We start from the raw sequence: 22,970 nt of genomic DNA, 5'->3' as shown, positions 1-22,970 counted from the left end.
GATTTCTGTCTTGAGTGTACTCTTACTGCCCTTATGCTCCTCTAGGGAGCTGTCATCAAGCCAAAAAGATATTCTGCCCATCTTACAAATGAGTAATGTGGTCTATGAATTTCATTGCTAGTATGATGCCAGATATGACCCAAGTCTGGCAGATCACATCATATAGCATAATTCTTCAGCTGTTCAAAACAAGTGAGATACTGACCATACCCAACCAACCTACACTTTTTAAAAACTGAACACAATGTCAAAATTTAGGTATGATTCCACAATTGGACAACATATGCTATATAATCTTGAACGTACAAAAAATTATGCTGACAACCAATTCAGATTTTAGGTCAGACAGGCAGTATGGCACACTTGCATGGACTGAAAGCTACATATTAATACAATAGGCCATGATGTATGCAGACAGAAAGTACATGAACACACCCAGCACCTGCTTCAGTGCAACAAAAAAGGTGGCAGCCATTTGCTGGTTCACTTCTCAGGACAATGCCTTGCCAGAGTCAACCCGCCTTGTTAAAATTTAAACCAAACTTGGCAGTTAACTGTCAGTCATCTACAACTGATGCAATCTCCCATCACAATGCCGCTAACCGATCAGAGTCCATTTGCCAACTAATCAGCACTTTCCTGTCATACAGGACAAATGTTGCTTTATCTTCTTGTAAAGTGTAATGGTGAGGTGAATGAAAAGCCTCAAAATGTGTTTTTTCAGTGTGACTATAATTATTAAATTATTTGCAATGGCAGAATTCTTTTGATTCTCATATTAATAAAATAAGCACAATTTCCAAAAAACAGGATATACAGTCTTCCAGTTTTTTTCTTGTGCAGCAAAGTTGTTAGGTAACGATACTGTAATATTCATAAAGCTTTCTTACAACTTATTTCACACATCTCTCACTGCTGTTTGCACTGTTGTAGATAAATTGCGATTCTATCCCTTAAGTGCTTTGAAAATAATCTTAAAAATGAATTGTGGTATAAATCTGTAATATATCCATCAAAGATTTTATGCAGAAGAACTACATGTAGGAATGATCACGTGTGGAGAGTTCAGCAATACTTCTGATCTCATTGAACCTGTCTGAAACTTTTACTTTCCTTTAACCTGAACACTAAATCATTAATTGCAAAGTGCAAACACAGCTCTTGTTCCTTTCAAAAGAAAGGGAAATTATTTCTACCTCGACAGCTGGGCAGTCATGAAGATGAAAATACAGCCAAGTGCCCAAAGAAACAGACATGATCAAATGGACAGTAACTCCGAAGCTGCTGACTTGTGGGAAAAAAAGTTCATTTTGATGTGGCGAAGAAAAAATTATTAGTGCAGAAATGAGGTGCTGCCCTCTATTGGAGTCCTGAGATCTTAGCTGTGTGACGAGGCTAGATGTGAACTCATAGAATCTTTACAATGTGGTAGCAGGTCATTCAGCCCATCATGCCCACACTGACCCTCCTAAGAGCATCCCACCCAGATCCACCCCGTCCCTGAAACCCTACATTTCCCACGGCTGGTCCGCCTAGCCTACATATCCCAGGACACTGTGGGCAATTTAGCGTGGCCAATCCACTTAATTTGCACAACCCTGGACTGTGGAAGGAAACTGTAGCACCCAGAGGAAACCCACTCAGACATAGGAAGAATGTGCAAACTCCACACGGTTGTCCAAGGGTGGAATTGAACGTGGATCCTTGGCGCTGTGAGGCAGCAGTGCTAACCGCTGAATCACCGCGCCGCCCCACAGAGTGGTCGATTACCAGAGCTTTAGCATGATTTTGGAAACCTGTTTAAGGTCCAGGGAAAATAGCCCCAGCCTGTTCAGCCTCTCCCTATAGCTCAAACCGTCCAACCCTGGCATCATCCTTGTAAATCTTTTCCGAACCCTTTCAAGTTTCACAACATCCTTCCCATAGCAGGGAGACCAGAATTGAATTCATTATTCCAAAAGTAGCGTAACCAATGTCCTGTACAGCCGCAAAATGACATCCGCCCTCCTGTACTCCATATACTGACCAATAACGGCAAATGTACCAAACGTCACCTTCACCACCCTGTCTACCTGCGACTCCACCTTCAAGGAACTATGCTCCTGCACCCCTAGCTGTCTTTGTTCAGCAACCCTCCCCAGGACCCTACCATTAAATTTGTAAGTGCTGCCCTGGTTTGCCTGACCAAAATGGTAGCTGAGTTGGGAAAGGCTACAACAGAACACAATTCTTACAGAAAATAATGGCATCAAAAATGGAATGACAAATGCAAATGCTGAGAAATGAACATTTTTATAAAGTCTGCCTTATCTAAAAAGAGAAAAGACAGGCCATGAAAGAAAATCAGATTTTCAAAAGTCACTTTGAGATCAAAGCCTTGAACTTATGCTGATGCTGAAATAATTCGACAACTGTGATGTGTGAAAATTGGGACTGCTTGTTCCAAATTTCCACCTAATAATGTCTGTGACAGTGTCTAGATAGTTTAATCTACTTGTTCACGTGCTGATGCACCTCTTGGAGCGGGTGAAGTATGAACTCAGCACTTCTAGCCAGAGACAGGGACACTACCACTGCACTACAAGAGCCCCCATGTGTCAGTATTTATGATTGATCAATGAGTCCTCAGAGCCAATGTGACAATATTGTTTAGACTTTGAAAATGTGCTGAGGGAAAATATCATAAACTGGCTGGAATCTCCTGACTGAATTTCCAAAGCACCAAAGCTAAGTTAAGATAAAGCAAATGAGGGTTTGTCAATGCCACCATCAGCTGATCTTGATGCAAGTGAATCTAATTTGTAGCCTGCAAAAGTTTTGCACAGTGATGGCCTTATTAATCAGAGCTTAAGCACTGAAAGACCAGTGAACATTTTTTCATTTAAGTTAAGAGTTTCTGTCTCAACACAGGCACATTGCTTCTCTTCCGTTTTCAGAGGCAGTGCAGAATGGAAAACAGCATGAAGCAGAATTTTGTGAGGTTGCGCCCTCAAAAATATAACACTTCCTAAAGAGTTTACAGGCTAGATAGATCTTCTGAGGCTCTCGGAGCAGTGAGATGAGTATATTCCTGAAAAAGACTCTTGTGGTAACTCTATTCCTGAAGACCTGCAGCCAAGATCACCTGCTCAAACAGCTCTGTCTTTGATTATGAAAGTTACCACCAGAAAAAAAAAATGCAGCAGCGGAAGGGGCTTATAAAATTTAATTCAAGATACCACCTAGCCATGCACTTGTCAGGTTACTGGCAGCATTCTCAAGGAACTGGCAGAAATCATTCAATTTGGAATGACAACAATGTGATAAAGCAATTTACTTCTATCATGTAGCAAGTTTTTCGAACCAATTGTAGATGCTATGCACATATCATTGCAAGCTCCTGTTATTAACCCTCTGGGGAAATGGTGTGATTTGGTGTTCCAGAAGAATTTTGTAAATAGATGGAGTTTCATTTACAGAATATTCTACTTGCTCTAAAAATTTCTATTTAACATAAACTACAGTATTCCAGTCACATTAACAACCATCAAAAATTACTCTTTGTTTTCTGCCACTGTCAATTTTCAAGTTAATTTACCACTCTTCCTTGGACCTCAAAGCCTTTTACATCATTTACCAGCCTGCCAAATGGGACCTTGTGAAATGCATTGCTAAAATACAGGTAGATCACATCTACTGCACTACTTCATCAATCCTACTTATTATCTCTACAAAGGAAAGGCACATGTCTCAGGGTTTGGTTTTGGGTGGTCAGGATTATTCTTGAGGAAGGTGTAGGAAAACTGCAGACTTCCACATATGAATGCTGTGGGAATGTGAAAAAGAAGTTGAAAATATTTAAGCACTCAGCATCTGTGGAGAAAGAAACAGGTAAGGTTTAAGGTCAATGACATTTGCTACTCCAATTTTCTGCTCAAAGAAGGGACTCCTGATGAAGTATAATTGGATTGATGTCTGCATTGTTGCATCATTGCACCTAACTGTCCATCATGAATATGTGAGACAAGATGCTATGAGAAGGCCATTTACACAAGGGCACGATATTTAGCATGGTTCAGTTTGTAGACCCAATGTCCATAGACATACACAATAAAAACCGAAAGAACTGCAGATGCTGTAAATCAGAAACAAAAACAGAAGTTTCTGGAAAAGCTGAGCAGGTCTGGCAGCATCTGTGAAGAAAAATCAGAGTTAACGTTTCAGGTCCTGTGACCCTTCCTCAGAACTGATGGTAGCTGGGAAAACGTTGGCAGAAGATAGGGTGGGCGGAGGATGTAAGGAGTTAATGATAGGTGGGATAGAGCCCAAAGAGAGAGAAGAGCAATTGGACAGGCAAAGGAGTGAATTGCAATCTGGCTAGGAGGGTGAATACCTGTTAATGGAGACTGTTAGTGGCTAACAATAGGGAGTGTGTAAAGGCAGGCTATGTGATAACAGGGCCTGGTGTGTGGAGTTGGGAGCTAGGACATACGAGAGCTCAGGTCCTAAAATTATTAATCTCGACATTGAGTTCGGAGGGCTGCAGGGTCCCCAAGCAGAAGATGAGGTTCTTCCAGCTTGCGCTGAGCTTCGCTGGAACACTGTAACAAGCCTGAGACAGAGACACCCAGATGTTGGCCAGGGAACAGGGTGGTGTGTTAAATCGGCAGGCAGCTGGAAGCTCAGGGTCATTTTTGCGAGCAGACCGTAGGTGTTCCGCGAAGCGGTCACCCCGTCTACGCTTTGTTTCCCCAATTTAGAGGAGACCACATTGTGAGCAGTGAATACAGTAGACTAGATTGAGAGAAGTGTACTGCTTTGCCTGGAAGGTATGTGTGGAACCTTGGATGCTGAGGAGGGAGGAGGTAAATGGGCAGGTGTTACACCTTTGGCAATTGCAGGGGAAGGTGCCGTAGGGCTGTGGGGCGTGCGGGTGTTGGGAGTGCAGGGAGAGTGGACCAGGGTGTCCCAGGGGGAATGGTCCCTGCGGAAGGCGGACAAGAGAGGGGGGAGAAATATGTGTCTGGAGGTGGCGGAAGTGGCTCCTGATGATCTTCTGGACATGGATGCTGGTGGGATGGTAGGTAAGGATAAGGGGGACCCTATCGCTGTTGCGGGAGGGAAGAGAGGGGGTGAGGGCGGAAGTGTGGGTCGGACCCGGTTGAGGGCCCTGTCCGCCTTCCACAGGGACGCTTCCGTCTGGGACACCCTAGTCCACTCTTCCTTCACCCCCAGTACACTCCCCACAGCCCTACAGCACCTTCCCCTGCAATCGCCGATGGTGTAACACCTGCCCATTTATGTACTCCCTCCTCAGTATTCAACAGCCCAAACGTACCTTCCAGGTGAAGCAAAACTTCACCTGCACTTCCCAGAATCTAGTCTACTGCATTCGCTGCTCACAATGTGGTCTCCTCTACATAGAAGAAATGAAGCACAGACTGGGTGACCGCCTCACAGAATATCTACGTTCTGCTCACAAAAATGACCCTGAGCTACCTGTTCCCTAACACTCTAACACACCACCCTGTTCCCTGGCCAACATCTCTGTCTCTGGCTTGCAGCAGTGTGCCAACAAAGCTCAGTGCAAGCTGGAAGAACAACACCGCATTTTTCGCTTGGGGACCTGCTGAACTCAATATCAAGTTCGATAATTTTAGGGCTTGAACTCTCCCATGTCCTAGCCCCAAACCCCACACACCAGCCCTTGTTATCATATAGAGATAGGAGGAACTGCAGATGCTGGAAAATCTGAGATAACAAGGTGTAGAGCCCGAAATGTCAGCCTTCCTGCTCCTGTGGTGCTGCTTGGCCTGCTGTGTTATCCAGCTCTACACCTTGTTATCTCTTGTTATCATATAGTTTGCCATTACACGCTACCTATTGTTAGCCACTAAGAGTTTCCATTAACAGGTATTCATCCTCCTAGCCAGATCGTCACCAACTCTTTTGCCTGTCCAACTATTCTTCTGTCTCTTTCGGCTCTATCCCCGCCTATCGTTTACTCCTTACACCCTCTGCCCACGCTATCTTCTGCATATATACCAACATTTTCCTCGCTACCATTAGTTCTGAGGAAGGGTCACTGGACCCAAAACGTTAACTCTGATTTTTCTTCACAGATGCTGCCAGACCTGCTGATCTTTGCCAGCAACTTCTGTTTTCTGATTAACAGCATCCGCAGTTCTTTCGGTTTTTATTCTGAAAATACCTCCTTGGTTTTACTACTTCTGACATGTCCAAGCTTCTACAGTCCCAGTTTTCACCTTCTGCTTTATCATCAGAACCTTCTTGCTACCTATCGCACAAATCCTCCTCAAATTCCCCTCACTTCCTATATCTCTCACCATTTTTAAAACTTCCCATTTTTAAAAAAAAAATTTTATGATGCCTTTAACGTATTTTTATAATCAACCTGTTCAGAGATGGTATTATATAACTCTAGAGCAGGTGGGACTTTGAACTGTTATCCACCTCCTTTAGATTTCATTTCACTTCTTTCATATTTCGCATCAAGTTTCAATTACTTTAAAATGTTTTGATATGGTACAGTGCTTCATAAATGTAAATTGTTATTATAACCGACACGTCTTGAATTTAAGCTGTGGAAAGCCAACTTACTCAAATGGTAAAACTCCAAAGTTCAGCTTTGTAGCAGGCCTTGAACCAAATTAAAATGTTTGTTGTAGTGTGTGGATATAAAATGTTGTGTGTAACAAAAAATGAAGATAAACAATGGAAGCTGAAGCATCAGCTCACCTAGCATTATAAACATCGAGGATGTTAAGAAATGTTACTTTTGTGATAACACACCTGAGATTCATTTGGGACTAATGGGAGTTTGAAAATATTTAGTCCAAATATAAAGGCATGATGATTTGTCCCAGTGAATAAGTGAAAAATTGGATTCTTGTGGCAGAGTAATTTTGAGATATAATATTCAAACAGTTCTTCAGAGGGTTAATAATTAAATGAACAGTTAAAAATATGATAAATTTACAAATATTTCACTTACTTGAACATCCTTTTGCTACTAGCTAAACTTCTGAGTAGAGGTAACTGCATTAATTTCTGTTTGAATAGACCTATTAATCACAGTAAATGATTTTTGGATGTAAAAATGAATATTCTCATTACTCATTAATAATGAATATTCAAATAATCAATTTTTAGGTGCCAGAGGAAGTAGAAAGCTGTGCAACTGGAGAATGCCTGTTAGCTGCAGTTCTTTTCAGGGAATTGCACTGTGATGGCTTATCAATTAAAACATACAACAGACCATAAGGTGGTTAGTGTCCCAGCTCTTGTTTGAACCTGGAACTTCATCCAGAAATGGTTAGATTGGGGCTTATTCTGCAATCTTTCCTGCTGGAATTTATAATATTGCTGACAAGAAAATTAGAGATAGCAGTTGCATGGAAGTAAATTACTTCCCCTTGAGAAAGATAAAACGTAGCCGAATGGTTCTATAAAGGTTATTTTGACGCTTTATGCAATCAGGTTCCAAAATATTATTTGCCAAGACGCTGCATCAGAAACAATTTACCAGGATGTTGCTGGGAATGGAGGCTTTGAGTAACAAGGAGGGGGCAGGAGAGGCTGTAGTTGTTTACACTGCAGCACAGGAGGCTGAGGGGTGACCTTATAGTGGTTTATAAAATCATGAGGTGTATAAATTATGTGAATGGCAGGTGTCTTTTCCCCAGGGTGGGCGATTTTAAGACTAGCAGGCATATTTTTAAGATGAGAGGAGAAAGATTTAAAAAGGACATGAGGGGGAGCTTTTTTACACAGAGAATAGCTCATATGTGGAATGAACTTCCAGAGGAAATGGTGAAGGCGAGAACAATTAGTACATTTAAAAGACATTTGGATAAGTACATGTATAGGAAAGGTTTAGAGGGATTTGGGCCAAGCGCAGGCAGGGGGGACTAGTTTAGTTTGGGCTTATGTTTGGCATGGACTGGTTGAACTGAAGGGTTTGTTTCCGAGTTGTATGACTGTAAGATAAACTGTGTCAAGCTTGTATGCTGTACGTTGTGCAATTTTGACAGTTTTTGTTGGGTCATTCGGTGGGACAACTTTTTATTAGCTTATATAGGAATTCTTTTTTGTGCACGTAAATTTCTGGTCCCATCAATATGTGGAATATTAGTCTTGAACAATGAAATATTTCAATTTCTGATGACCACTATCTCCATTTTACAGTCCCTGGTCAGACATAGCAGTATTTATATTCAGACTGAGTTCACATTTATCTGTTCCAAATATATTCCTGAGTTCTAATCATGGAAAAGACCCCCTCTTTTAACAGTGAAATTGTTTCGTATTTGCCCAAGTCAGTCTCTATGAATGACATTGTGTATGAGCTTTTGACCAATATAGTCAAAAATATGCTATAATTCCATTTGAATTCCTTATTATCTGCTCTACCCACATACTGGTTTTCTGTGATTCATGCATGAGGATGCCCAGATCCCTCTGCACTAAAGCACTCTGACATTTTTTTTCCATTTAGAGAATAGGCTGCCTTTCTATTCCTGTGATCAAAATGGATAACCTCACACTTATTCACGTTAAAAGTCATCTGCCAGATTTTGACCCATTCACCTAACTTATCTGTATCCATTTTTAAATTGCTTATTTCTTCATATGGAATTTATTTTCTTCCCTGTTTTAGTGTCATTTGCATATATGGCTATAGTACTTTCAATCCCCACATCCAGTCCTTTATCATACATTGTAAATAGTTGCGGCCTGACTATGACACCCCACTAGTTAGATCTTGCCAACCAGACAAAGACCCATTTCTCCTAACTTTCTGCTTTCAATTGGTTAGCAATCCTCTGTCCAAACTAATACATTATCCCTAACCCCATGTGATCTTAACTTGTGCCACATAAAAAATTAATGCACCTTAACAAATGCCTTTTGGAAATCCAGATATACTACACGCATAGGATCCCCATTTTCCACCTTGCTTGTTACATCTTTGAAGAAATATAGTGAATTAGTCAAACACAGTTTACTTTATATAAAATTTTGCTGACTCTGATGGATTGTGTTTTGACTTTGTCCTGTTATTAGTTCCTTCATAATGATTTTGAACAATTTCCCAACAACAAACTTAACTGGCTTATAGTTTCCTGCTTTCTGCCTCCTTCCTTTTTGAATATGGGTATTATATTGACATTTTTCCAATCCACTGATTTTTTGTTGTTTCCCCTTGCCTTTCTGGGATATAATCTGCCACTGCTCATCAACTGGCATACATCTTAGTCTTCCTTCCAAGTTCACTAGGGTAAGATATATCCTTATGCCGATGTTATTATCTTTGCTTAACTCCAGAACACTAGTGTGAGACTCCAGTGTCTCACCCTCCAACTGAATTTGAAATTCTAGCATGCTATGATGATTCTTCCCTTGGTGACCCTTTTCTGTGAGATCATTAATTAATCTTACCTCATTACACAATACCAAATGCACAATAGCCTGCTCTCTGGATGGTTCCACAACTTATTGCTCCAAGAAACAATCTCTAATACATTCAACGAACCCTCCTCAAGGCTACGTTTGTGAATTAATCCAATCTATATGCATATTAAAATCATTCATGATTATTGTTATACCTTTCCTACAAGACCCCAGTATTTCCTGGTTTATACTATGCCCTGCTGCTGGACGATTGTTTGGGGACCTCTAGATTACTCAGACCAGGGACTTCTTTCCCTAGCTATTTCTTATTTCTACCCAGATTGATTCTACATCTTGATCTCCAATGTTGATATCATTTCTTGTTGGAGCACTGTTCTCTTCCAGGTGAATTCGTAATGGTCAAAAAAGAGATTACAGACCAGTTGAACAAATACTTTGCATCTGCCTTCACTAAGGAGGACACAAATAATCTTCAGGAAATGCTCAGGGATAGAGGGTCAAGCAAGAAGGAAAAACTGAAGGAAATCCTTATTAGTAAAGAAATGGTAATGGAGAAATTGATGGGAATAAAACATGATAAGTCCCCAGGGCCTGATGCTCTGCATCCCAGAGTACTAAAGGAAGTGGCCGTAGAAATAGCAGATGCATTGGTTATCATTTTCCAGCATTCTGTAGACTCTGGCAGAGTTCCGATGGATTGGAGGGCACTAATGTAAGCCTTTTAAAAAGGCAGGGAAAAAGAAAATTGGGAATTATAGGCCAGTTAGCCTGACATCAGTGGTGGAGAAAATGCTGGAGCCAATCATTAAGGGTGTAATAACTGAGCATTTAGAAAGCGGGGACAGAATCGGTCCTAGTCAGCATGGATTCGCTAAAGGGAAATCATGCTTGACAAATTTTCTGGAACTTTTTAAGGATGTGACCAGTAGAGTAGACAATGGTGAAACAGTAGATCTTGTGTATCTTGACTTTCAAAAGACTTTTGACAAGGTTCCACAAAGGAGATTAGTAAGAAAAATTCAAGTCCATGGTATCGGAGGTAATGTATTGACAAGGATAGAGCACTGGTTGGCAGACAGGAAGCAGACAGTTGGAATAAACGGGTCCTTTTTAGAGTGGCAAGTGGTGACGTGTGGGGTGCTGCAAGGTTCAGTGCTGGGACCTCAGCTGTTCACATTATACATTAACAATTTGGATGAAGGAACTGAATGCAATATCTCCAAATTTGCAGATGACACTAAGCTGGGTGGCAGTGTGTGCTGTGAGGAGGATGCTAAGAGGCTGCAGGGTGACTTGGACAGTCTGGCTGAGTGGGAAAATACTTGACAAATGCAATATAATGTGGATAAATGTGAGGTTATCCACTTTGGTCACAAAAACAGGAACACAGATCATTATCTGAATGGTGGCAGTTTAGGAAAAGGTGAGGTGCAACGAGACCGGGGTGTCATGGTGGAACAGTCGCTGAAGGTTGGCATGCAGGTACAGCAGGCAGTGAGGAAAGCTAATGACATGCTGTCTTTCATAGCAAGAGGATTTGAGTATCAGAGTAAGGATGTCTTGCTGCAGTTATGCAGAGCTTTGATGAGGCCACACTTTGAGTACTGTGTGCAGTTTTGATCTCCTAGTCTGAGGAAGGTTGTTCTTGCTAATGATGGAGTCCAGTGAAGGTTCACCAGACTGATTCTTAGGATGGTAGGATTGACATATAAAGAAAGACTAGATCAACTGGGCTTGTATTCGCTAGAATTTAGATGGATGAGGGGGGATCTCATAGTAACATATAAAATCCTGATGGGACTGGACAGGCTAGATGCAGGAAGAATGTTCTCAATGGTGGGCAAGTCCAGAGCAAGGGGTCACATTCTAAGGATAAGTGGTAAGCCATTCAGGACTGAGATGAAGACGAATTTCTTCATTTAGAGAGTTGTGAATCTGTGGAATTCTCTCCCACATGTAGCAGTTGGGGCCAGTTCATTAGATATATTCAAGAGGAAGCTGACATGGCCTTTGCGGCTAAAAGGATGAAGGGGTATGGGGAGGGTGGGAATGGGATACTGAGATTGCATGATCAGCCATGATCGTATTGAATAGAGGTGCAGGCTCGAAGGGCTGGATGGCCTACTCCTGCATCTACTTTCCATGTTTCCGTGTTTTCTTTACCAACACCTCCTTTTCCTTCCTGCCTTTCCTTCCAAAACATTAAATATCCTTGCAAATTAGATTCCCAAGCCTGGTCTCCCTGCAACTATGTCTCAGTACTTGCGACGAAATCGTACCCATTTATGCCTATTTGTGCTGTTAACTCATTAATTTTATTCTGAATGCTTTGTGCATTCAGATACAAAGTCTGTGCTTCTTGGTGAGGAGCATATCCATTGCTAAGTGGACATGTGTACTGTATTCAGATTGTTCAGAATGATAGACAACAGGGACAAGAAAATTCCCAAATATTATGACATCCTTGTTGTATTCTTCACCACTTTGCATTGTTGATCCTCTGGAAATTGGGGGCATATGTCTGGGAAATAATTAAAACAAAATATTAATCTGCATCCATCCACATGAGACTTGGAGTCTTGTAGATTTTCTTGACCTGTTAGAAAGTGTTGCAGGCCCTGTAGTTTCCCAAAAGCCAATCTCTAATTGTTTGTTAGCGGTGTTAGAATTTCATACTTGATCAGGAACAATAGTAGTACCTGTTTAATATCTGACCATTCACTGACAATTAATGTAAAAATGAATGCATTGCATTTTCAGATCCTTGATGAAAATTTATAGAAGACAAACAGCACAGGATCACTGATGTTTGAACAGTGTATTCTCTTCCTAAAGCCAATACGATTTTTAGAAAAAAGAACAAAAGCTGTGCATAGTGCTGTCCATGCGTGGGGTTTAATGAGTGGCTAACTGATTACTGATTTAAAGTAATGCTGTACGGTTAAGACCACTCACGATTGTTGAAAATCATTGGAATCATAATGTCAATGATATGCTCTTAAGTGTACATTGGGAAGGTAATTTGCAATTAGGAGTTAACTGACCATCTGCCTGGACCCCAATTAAATCTAAATTTCTATTCTAAAAAATACATTGCTTATTTCTTTTGTACTGAGGAGCACCTTATCTCCTTCACCACTATTGTAAAACAGGGCAGGCAAGTCAATTCATTAGTGAGCAGTTTGAGTGCCATTCCTTCTGGACAATTCTGTTATCAAATGCACTGATAATGTGGAATCTCGCTGGCTTCTATTTATAACCTTCCTTTTAGATATTTCCAACTCCACTGCAGTCTCATGATGACTTATTAAGGTTTGGAGAGAAAAACTATGATCTGATCAGCACTATTTCCTTTGAAAAAGGTAGTGAGGATCTTCCAAAATTGAAGTGTGTTTAAAAATACAGTCAAATATAATTTAATCAAATGGTGCTCTATTGCTGTATAAAATGTGGGGTAACTTGGTAGAATTTAACAGACACAGCCAGTTTCTTGTCAAAGCCCCAAAGACAGATGGTCAACAATTCAGAAAGTCATTCTTGCAAGATTTTCTAGCAGCTGACAGCAGAACTTTTTAAGATTCATTCGCAGGATGAGGGCATCACTGACTAGGCTGCATTTATTGCCCATCCCTAATTGTCCAGAGGGCAGTTAAGAGTCAACCACATTGCTGTGGATCTGAGTCACATGTAGGTCAGACCAGGTCAGGACAGAATTACCTTTCCTAAAGCACCTTCGTTAACCAGATGGGGTTTTCTGACAATCTGCAATTGCTTCATTGTCATCATTAGACTCTGAATTCCAGATATTTTATTGAATTCAAATTCTACCTTCTGCCGTGGTGGGATTTGAACTTAGGTCCTCAGAAGTTTACCTGGGTCTCTGGATTAATAGCCTAGCAATAATACCACTAGGCCATCACCTGCCTAAATTGCTGAAGCAAAAAAACCTCATCATTCTTAAGGTAAATAAATCAAACTTGACAAGGATGGGCAAAGAAGCTGAGAGGAAATTGTCCTATAGCCAGCTCAAAACACGAACGCAAGTTTGGAAGAGTTCATACATTAATTCTGTGTGTTTTACATTGATTCAACCGTACTTTGTAAACCTGTGTAATTTCAACATTTGTACTTTTAGGATGTGCTGAATATTTTTTTCTCCCTTTCTCCTGTCATCCAATTTCAAGTGCATTAATTTTTAAACTATCTTCAAATACATTTTTGCAGCATATATGACTTGTTTGCAAATACCCAGCACCTCATGTAAAGTATTTCTCAGCCTGTCGTTCTTCAGTATGATGGACTAACTGTGTTGCTTTCTTTTCTTTTAGCTCACCTCATTACGCCTGTCCTGAAGTCATCAGGGTAAGCATACCAAGGAAGAACTTAATGGCTGTTTCTTAATTTGAATGCAAACCATCATAAAGACAGTAATAGCTTGTTCAGGCAAATATTGGAAAACAAATGTCTTCATATGTTACCATGTAAATACCTTCTGTAATGAAGCATAAAAATATGTAATGTTTAAAAATACTGAAAACCGAGGAAACAAACCAGGTTAAAAAATGGAAATTTATTACAATAGTAAGTTTGTTTCAGACACTGCACACAATTCATTCAGGATTTGGTTCTATGCTGGAAATATGTTTTGGACAATGGTATGAAGTCAGATCCAACTAATTTATCCCTTTCTCACCTTCTGGGGTAGTACTTCTCACTGCTTCTCCTGAGACTACTACTCTTTGTTCTTCACTGCCTTCCACAACAGGCCCTATAGCTTTTCTTCCTGCCTTTGATTCACTTGAAAATCATCCACATTCCAGACAATAGAAAAGACACTTTCTCCTCTCATGATACTGTAACTATGACCACCTTCATTGTTATCCTAGTCACTGAGCAGCAATACAAATAAAATCTCATCCTTGTACCTGGTTAAGAATGGAGATCCATACCTACTGAGAAATCCGTGTTAGATGGAACTTCAACAAACATCTTTGAAATGGCACACGTTGCCTTTTATTTAGGCTGAACTGAATTCAGCTGCCAGCAGTGCAGTTTCTGTGGTAGAGCAGGTTCCGTACCTGCAGATTGAAAGTCAGATCATCGTTTTCTCTACAGTTATGCACTTGCACTAGCTTTACTATTGCAACCAGAGCTCTTGTTGCAAAACGCACTTGTGGACTGCCAAGTAGCAGAAGACATATAAAGAAAAACTTCTTCAGAAAGATGGTGATGACGATAGTGAGGCAGTACCAGTGGTGCAGAATAGTGGCAAATATTAACAACAAATATTACATTCTGAAGCAAAATACTATAGATATCAGGAATTCTAGAGAATGGAAACACTCAGAGGTCAGACAGCAACTGTGAAGAGAGAAACAAGTGTTCATATTACAGTTTGATGAGCATTTGACAGTCTGTAAAGCTAAACTATAGAACTTGTGTGTGCATATGTTTTTCATTTTCTAGATGTTTAATGTACAGATCTGTAACATAGGACGTCATCTATAGGGTTATAGAAATGCAATACAGGGACAGTAGCTCCCACTAATGTGTTCAATTTACTGCTATCTGAGTGGATAAAGTCACAAATTATTAAACAGCCGTCCCATGAATTAAATTTTATATTAATTTCATATTTTCTGCCATAGCTGTACTGCTGGATTGGGAATATTATTGTTCTTCAACCTCTTGAAACATATTCTGTTGGGATACAGGTTTCTCACAGACATTAATCGTGCATATACATGATTAATGTCTGTGAGAAATGCAGTTTTGATTCATATTTTACTTAACATGCAATATATTTGCTAACAGAGAGGAGTTGAAGGATTATCAAACTGTTTTTCTATGGACCAGCTCTGATAAATGTGGTCTGTCAGGGATTAATTCAAGAATCAGGAGTGCCCTTAGATGTCATTGGTCTGTGAAGTGGTGACCAGTTATCAATCAGCCACTTGTTGCTGGTCATATCTCCACACACCCCTTGGCTCTATCTCCTACACGGCTTGAAACAACAGCTCTGTAAACAGCACCTTAAATGAATATCAGGTAACTTGTTTTTAAAAATATACAATCATTCAACAATCATTGGCTTTTACAACCGTTTTCTTTTCTCATTTCAGACCATTATTAAAAACCCAGGAAAATACAAAGATATTATCTTTACAACTCAAAGCTGTCAGTCAAGCTGTAAACTGACAGGTACTCCGTTGTGATGATATTAGATAATTAAGCTAGTCATGCAGCACTAATCCTGTAAGGATAGCGATCATATCAAGAGACAGGATAAAATAGTCAGCACTTGTTTTTTTTTTCCCAAAGCCACAGTTTGTTTTTAATGAGTGAAGGTAGGAGATTTTAAATGCTGTGGCAGTATCCTTTGACAGCTACTTTTGATAAGTCAAATGACTTTATCTCCTTTTTATTAATGTCTACTTTTGACAACCCCATGGAGCATCTTATCTGTCCTAAAAATGTCCCAGGACCATGTCTATGAGGGTACATAACTCTCCAGGAGGGTACCCTACTTTCCAGAGAACCGCAGCAAGTTTAGATCTTCTCCTACTGCATCAAAAGTGCACATGTTTTGGATATCCCATTAATGAAAATCAGATCTAGTAAAGTTAGCTCCATGTGCAGTTGCTTCTGTGTTCACGGGTGTTTAAATCACAGCCCACTTTTGCTACGCCCCCCACCACCCTCAAAATGGCTGTGGTTAGGTTTTGGTAATGATATCACAACGTTCAGCACCGCATGAAACTTCTCATCCATATACAGCAAGGCCTGGATAATATCCAGGTGCAAAGAATATTTGCACTGTACAAATGCCAGGCAACGAACATCTCCACCAAGTGAGAATCTAACTATCTCCTGTGGATGTTTAGTGACGTTATCATCGCTGAATCCCCAACTATCAACATCCTGGGAGTTGCCATTGACCAAAAACTCAAATGGACCAGGCAAATAAATGCTGCGGCAATGATAACAGATCAGTCCAGGAGTTCTGTGGTGAGTAACTCGCCTCAGTCTCCCCAGTTCCTTGCCATAATCCACAAAGCATACTTTAGGAGCATGATGAAATACTTTCCATTTGCCCATATAGATACAGCTACAACAGCACTCAAGAAGCTCAGAGCCATCCAAGACAAAGCAACCTGCCTGATTGGCACCCCACCTTCGACCTCCACTCACCTAACCATCAATGCCCAGGGACAGCTGTGTGTACCATCGACAAGGTACGCAGCAGCAACTCACCATGACTCCTTTTGATAGCACCTTGCAAACGTATGACTTCTACCACCTAAAAGGACAAAAGCAGCGGATGCATGGGAATACCACTACCTGCAAGATACCCTCCAAGCCACATGTCATCCTGGTTCGGAGCTGTATTGCCTTTCCTTCATTTTTTTGCTGAGCCTGCAACTCCCGAACAGCATTGTAACTATACCTAGGCCCTTTGGACTGCAGCTTTTGAAGAATATGTCTCACCACCACCTTCTCGAGCAGTTGGAGTTGGACAACAAATGCTCACCCAGTCAGCCATGTCCCATGAATTAAACAAAAACTTGGAGCCTGGAGTTCCCTTTGTATTTCTGACTAGATGCACGCATCATGATAAAGAATTTCTGTCGCTGGAAAATACAATATTTTTGATATTTAAAAGAGTTTCACACCTAGCAGCAAGATATCCAAGGCTTGGCAACTTTTCTTCTTTGTCCATCAAACCCTCTGTTCAAAAGGCTTTCTATTCACAAAACTGGCCATACCGCTATTTCTCAGACATGAGTAACCTCCTATTGTATTTGTTCAGCAATGTTGGAGAGTTCTCAACATTGGGAGACAATTTGCCAGCGTTAGGAAACAGATGATTTTTATGGTCTTTTAATTGTGATTTCTTGAACTGTTTAAAACAAATTATCCTGACTGAAAGCTGCTCAGTACCTCGTTTCTTTTTGATGAATTTTAGAATAATAGTACATTAAATATTGAAACAGGTTCTGAAACATGCCGTGCCTGATACGCATGAATGATTGATTGCGATATGAGCTGAAACTTAAATTTCAAAGCTCAGTGAAGTAATACACTGGTATGAATTGCCAATCCGTTGAGCTCATAAGTTTATGTCAATATAAAGCTAATCTCAGACATAATCTAATGGGAAGGGCAGGGTATTTGAAAATAACATGACATTGGCAAAATGGATGCAATGTTTGGTTCATTTTTATTTAACTTCTAGATGTGTCCAATGACGATATTCTAAGCCCATACATCCTATGTATTTTATTACACACATCTTATAGTAAATACTATTTCCAATCTAACTGAAGTCATGCTTGGCCAAAGAAAACATTACATATGGTGCTAGGAAAACAGAATGCCTCGAGGTTTCAAAGGCATAAACTATTTGGTTGGAATTAAGTGACATTAAATGAACTGTGATGGTATTTCAATGGTCACCAAATAGTAAGGAGGAGATGGAGATGCACATTAGTTATGAATTTCTGAGCAGTTTGAGAATATTAGAATCGTAATAATGAGACTTAAATGATCCCAGCATTAAATGTGACACTGATTGTGATGGGGTAGAGAAGGGGTGGAATTTCTGAAACAGGATCAAAAAAGTTCTCATGATAAGCAGGTTTCCTTCTCAACAAGAGAGGAGATGTACAAAAATTTATTAAGGACCTTGACAGCCACTGAGCTAGGTCGGCTACCCAACCCTTCAGCTTGCAAGTCCCACTCCAGCATATGATGTAGTTCTGTCATGGTGTCCCAGGGCATTATCAGTCTGCAATGCATCTTTCATCTGAAAGTAATGGCATTGAGGACAGTAGACTGAGTGTGTCCTTCCAACTCCATTTTGATTTAGACCCCCCACCCTCACCCTACCTCGCCCTACCTCGCCCTACTGCTCCCCCTCGTTTGGTTTGCATAGCTTTTGCTGGGCTTTGCATGTAAATTATTCAATTGGAAACACTGGTCACTTACTGGGGGCAGTTAATAGGTTTAAAAAAAAAGGGTGATTTGGTGTTGGAAAAGAAAACGATGTGTATAGAAACACATCTAGATTTAAAAATAAATATTGTCATGTGGATATAACATGAGTAAGTGAAAAGTCCCACAGGTGATTTAGTGGTGAAGAGAAAAGCCATTTGGCTGTGTGTGATGACACTTCTGGATATTAAAAAAAGGAGTCTCTGGTCCTCTTGGACCTCCTGCACTACCTCTTCATCCTGGAAGACCTTCGGCTATGATATCTTCATCTGGAGGCTGATCAGCAGCTGCTGGAAGTTACTGCTAGTACTGGGCTTAATCCTGCATCTATTCCACCTCTGTTTCTCTCTGCCTTTGTTGCTGTGCAGCCTGCATTGACAATGATCCCTGCTGTGACTTGGTCCATTTGTCACTGTTCCAGTGATCCTGTGCGGGCAATGTCAGCAAAAGAACAGGTTCTTTGTGGCATGAGCAGTCAATATTCACACCGCACACAAATAACAGTTTATTGTCGTCCTCTGTGTAGTGGGACTTGCACAACTCAATAAAGAGGGAAATGGAATGGCTCTACATGGTACTTTGATATAGTGAGCCTTATTCTGAGATATGTAGCACAAGCAACCTCATACAATTACAATAGGAGATTGTAAGTGTGGTAGGATTACTGAAACAATGTTCCCTTTCACCTTTCCCTTCCCATTATCACCCAGAAAGGCAGCATGCATATGAGAGGATGTTGGTAAATACTTACAGTTCAAAGCAAGAGGAAATTGGCCACATGCAGAGTATTGTCTATGTGAATTGTGGCCCACAGGTGACACTTTTAAGATTACTTCTGCTTTGCAGAGATCACTGTGATCAATTTGTAATAACCACCTTTGTGGTTAAGATTGCTTGTGACCAGGTTTAGTACCCCACACTTTTGGACACTGCATATGTTTCGGCCACAGCGTTTTACAATTCCAGATGTCACCAACTTGTACTGTGTAAGGGGTTGAATCATGCAACTGCCCTTGAATATCCTCACATCATTTATAAGGAGAGCCCATACGTTCAGACAGGAGAGAAAAAACACAGCTATTCTGCCTAGTCCAGTTGTGATTGCAGCCATTTTTCATTTCCATTATACATTAGCAGTTTGGATAAGGATGTTATGCAGTGCCAATGGTGTTTTGCAGAGTGAGTCACATGGTCTTCCTATCAGGGCCTCTTTCCAGACCATAACATACTGTTCTTCCTTGCACTCGCTGTCAACCTCATAAATTATGATCTTCCACATGTTCCCACCCAACTCTTTCATTTACGTTGTCACCTCCTGATATATGCCCCTTGAGCCCCAGCCCTATAGTTCAGCCATGCCAACTATTGTGCTGTACTTCATCCCTTCCCTGGTGGAAGCCAGGTTGTGGCGACTGTCAGTTACCTCCCAATTCCAAGTAACCCCTATCCACCAATTTGCTGCTGTTTGAGTTACGTTCCTTCACAAATATTGTCTCTTCTGCATCCTAGCATGCTACCTCTAGTTGCCTGTGCCAAAAAGCCCAACAAGCAAAAGGCACCATCTGGTATCACCAAAATGTCACCCTTGCCACCCGTCCCAAGCCTTGGCAAAAGATGGCCCTCTCACAGTCCCCTGGGCTCACTGTCCAACCTCATCAAGTGTCACCTTTTCATGGCCCCAACCTTGAGCAAAAGGTTTCCAGTTCAAAATCCGTGGCTCCAGCTCACAAATTTCACTTCCTTTCCTGATAGCTGTCTGCTCCTTATGGAGGATCAGCTCCTCACCAATTCTGTTTGCGGGAATGGAGGGATCGCTAGTTTAGCCTAATGGCCGTAGGCACTCGGGCTCTTGCTCTGGTCAATCAGATGTTGAGCACTGGAAGATTATCCTGGAGCAGAGCACCCACTGCACACTTGATTGTGAACACATTGAGACCTTAAGAGAGAAGAGGTGCTGACTGAGTCCCAGTGCCCCTAAAGGCACAAGTCCCAATGATTTGCACTGTACCTAAACCCTCTCCCAGTTAAACCGACACAAGGTTACAGAGCCTCACCTGCATCTCCTCCAATCTAGTCTACTGCATCTGGTGCTCTGAATGTGGTCTTCTCTTCATCAGTGAGACGAAAGGTAGACTAGGTGACTGTTTCGCCGAGCATCTTCACCTGGCTCGTAATGGCCAGCCTAACCTTCCGGTCGCCACCCATTTCAACTCCCCCCGACCCCCCAAATCCCCCTCCGACATATCTGTCCTCAGCCTCCTCCAGTGTTGCAGCGACTCAGAATGCAAATGTGAGGAACAACACCCGACAGCCCAGAGGACTTGAGTTCTCCAATTTCAAATAACCTTCCCACCCATCTCCCAGCTCTCTTTCCAGTCCTGCATCCTCTCTTCCATTCCACCTGCTGACTCTACAACATAGAACACAGAACAGTACAGCACAGTACAGGCCCTTCGACCCACGATGTTGTGCCGAACTTTTACCCTAAACCTAAGGTCTATCTAACCTCCACCCCTACCTTATACTATCATCCATATGCCTATCTAATAGCCGCTTAAATGCCCCTAATGAGGCCGACTCCACTACCCTCTCCGGCAATACCACGCCCCTACCACTGTCTGAGTAAAGAACCTACCTCTGATGTCTCCCCTATATCTACCTCCACTCACTTTAAAACTATGCCCCCTCGAAATAGCTACCTTCACCCTAGGAAAAAGTCTCTGGCTGTCCAAAAGGGAGAGTCTCTGACTTTCCCTTCCAGCTACCAACTGGATTCATCCTTCCCATCGCCCAACCAGGTCATACCTACTAGCGGTGTCCACCTATCACCACCATTCCGTTACCCCCCTCCGCCCCCTGTCTTTATCTGCAGCTCCCCCTACCCCCACATCCAGTCCTGAAGAAGGGTAATACCTGAAGTGTTGACTTCTCTCCTCCAGATGCTGCCTGACTTTCTGTGTTCTTCCAGCCTCCTGTTTGTCTACCAAGGTCACACATGCTGTTCCCCAAGTAATTGATATCTTTCCTTCCTCAGCAGCAATGTTAGGAATTGATATCTTGATTTAAAATGTTGGTAGCATGAAATTTGCAGATCAAAGAAAAAGGTTCCATACGTTGAAATTATCATATACAAGCTAATGAAAGTTTTAAAAACATTTAAGAAAATAATTTCTGGTTCCAGTTTAATTGGGTTTAAAACAGTACAAATGTCTTATGTTGTAATGGGATCTTTTTAAAACTTGCTCTGGATTTTCCCCCTGGGTTTACAGAAGTAAATTATTTCAAAACCTTGTAATTGTTGCAGCTTAATAAATTGTCTAAAGGAGTATAAATGTGTTGTGATGAAGGGTCTAGGCCCGAAACATCAGCCTTTCTGCTCCTATGATGCTGCTTGGCCTGCTGTGTTCATCCAGCCCTGCATCTTGTTGTCTAGAAAATGTTCCAGAAGTGCAAACTTCTTGTGAGTAGGAATCTTAAATATATTTTATATTGCAAAAATCTCCACAAATGGACTATGGAAGTTTGTAGATGAGCCTCCTGTGAAGCCTAATGAAGAAGAAAATCAGTAGGGAATTAAGAGGTAAAGGCAGAAATGTGAAATTGAGAATTAGTAGATCTGGAGCTGGAGAACATTCGTGGAACAGTTCAGTACTTAGTTCAGCTAGAATTTTTTAAATTAACTTGGTGCCATATTGGTATGGCATGTTTGTAATGCATTTTGCTGTTCTGAATTTTTAAGATTAGATATTCAGTTTGGGTTCTCTGGTACTGGTTATTCCCCTTAATTGTAAAACCACGTACACGCAAAGATGCACACACACAGACACACGCACACAGACACAAACCTGGTTCCTCTAATGCACAAGTGGAAACATCCTTTCCATGTCCACCTTTTCAAGACCGTTCGGGATCTTATATACTTCAATCATGTCACTCCTCACCCTTCTAAACTTCAGTAAAAACAAACCTGTTTGTCCAACCTACCTCATCCGATAACTTTCTCATTCCAGGTATCAATCTAATAACCTCCTTTAAAACACCTCCAACACATTTATATCCTTTCTTAACTAAGGAGGTCAAAATACATTCTGTATCTGAGATGCGATCTTGCCAATGCCCAACATAACTGAAGCAAAACATCCTTACTTTTATGTTGAACTCCTCTCATAATAACAAATAACACTCGTTTGGCCTTTGTGATTGACTGGACTCTCCATATAAATACAGTCGCTACAAGAGCAGCATAGACCCTGTGGACTCCTCTCATCATATCCTGCCAGTCAGACAAAGATTCGTTTGTGTGTACTCCAGATTTTCTGCTGGCCAGCCAATCTTCTATACATGCTGTTCTATTACCCTTACACCACAGGCTTTTGTTTTGCACAATACCCTTTGTGGCATCTTATACAATCTCTTCTGGAAATGGAAGATGAGGATACATCTACAACACTACAACACACCGTAACTTACAAGGCAAAAAATTGAGCTGAAGAGTGCAGAAGAATGCCCCAAGTATCCAAGTATGCTATATGATGTGCAGGGCTGGATGAACACAGCAGGCC

The 22,970-nt window shown here is 41.2% G+C and overlaps 1 protein-coding gene across 1 annotated transcript in view; it reads left to right on the top strand.

Annotated features, from left to right (window-relative positions):
* Window positions 1-22,970, top strand: part of LOC109936291 (serine/threonine-protein kinase BRSK2-like) — an 839,320-nt gene that overhangs the window by 679,020 nt on the left and 137,330 nt on the right. Inside the window, 1 exon segment of the mRNA XM_048607321.1 lies at window positions 13,743-13,776. Coding sequence (XP_048463278.1) covers window positions 13,743-13,776 — 34 coding nt within the window.

Source organism: Rhincodon typus, chromosome 17 (genome assembly GCF_021869965.1).
Source record: "Rhincodon typus isolate 14 chromosome 17, sRhiTyp1.1, whole genome shotgun sequence".
Taxonomy (NCBI): Eukaryota; Metazoa; Chordata; class Chondrichthyes; order Orectolobiformes; family Rhincodontidae; genus Rhincodon; species Rhincodon typus.
This window is presented reverse-complemented; position numbering and strand designations above follow the sequence as displayed.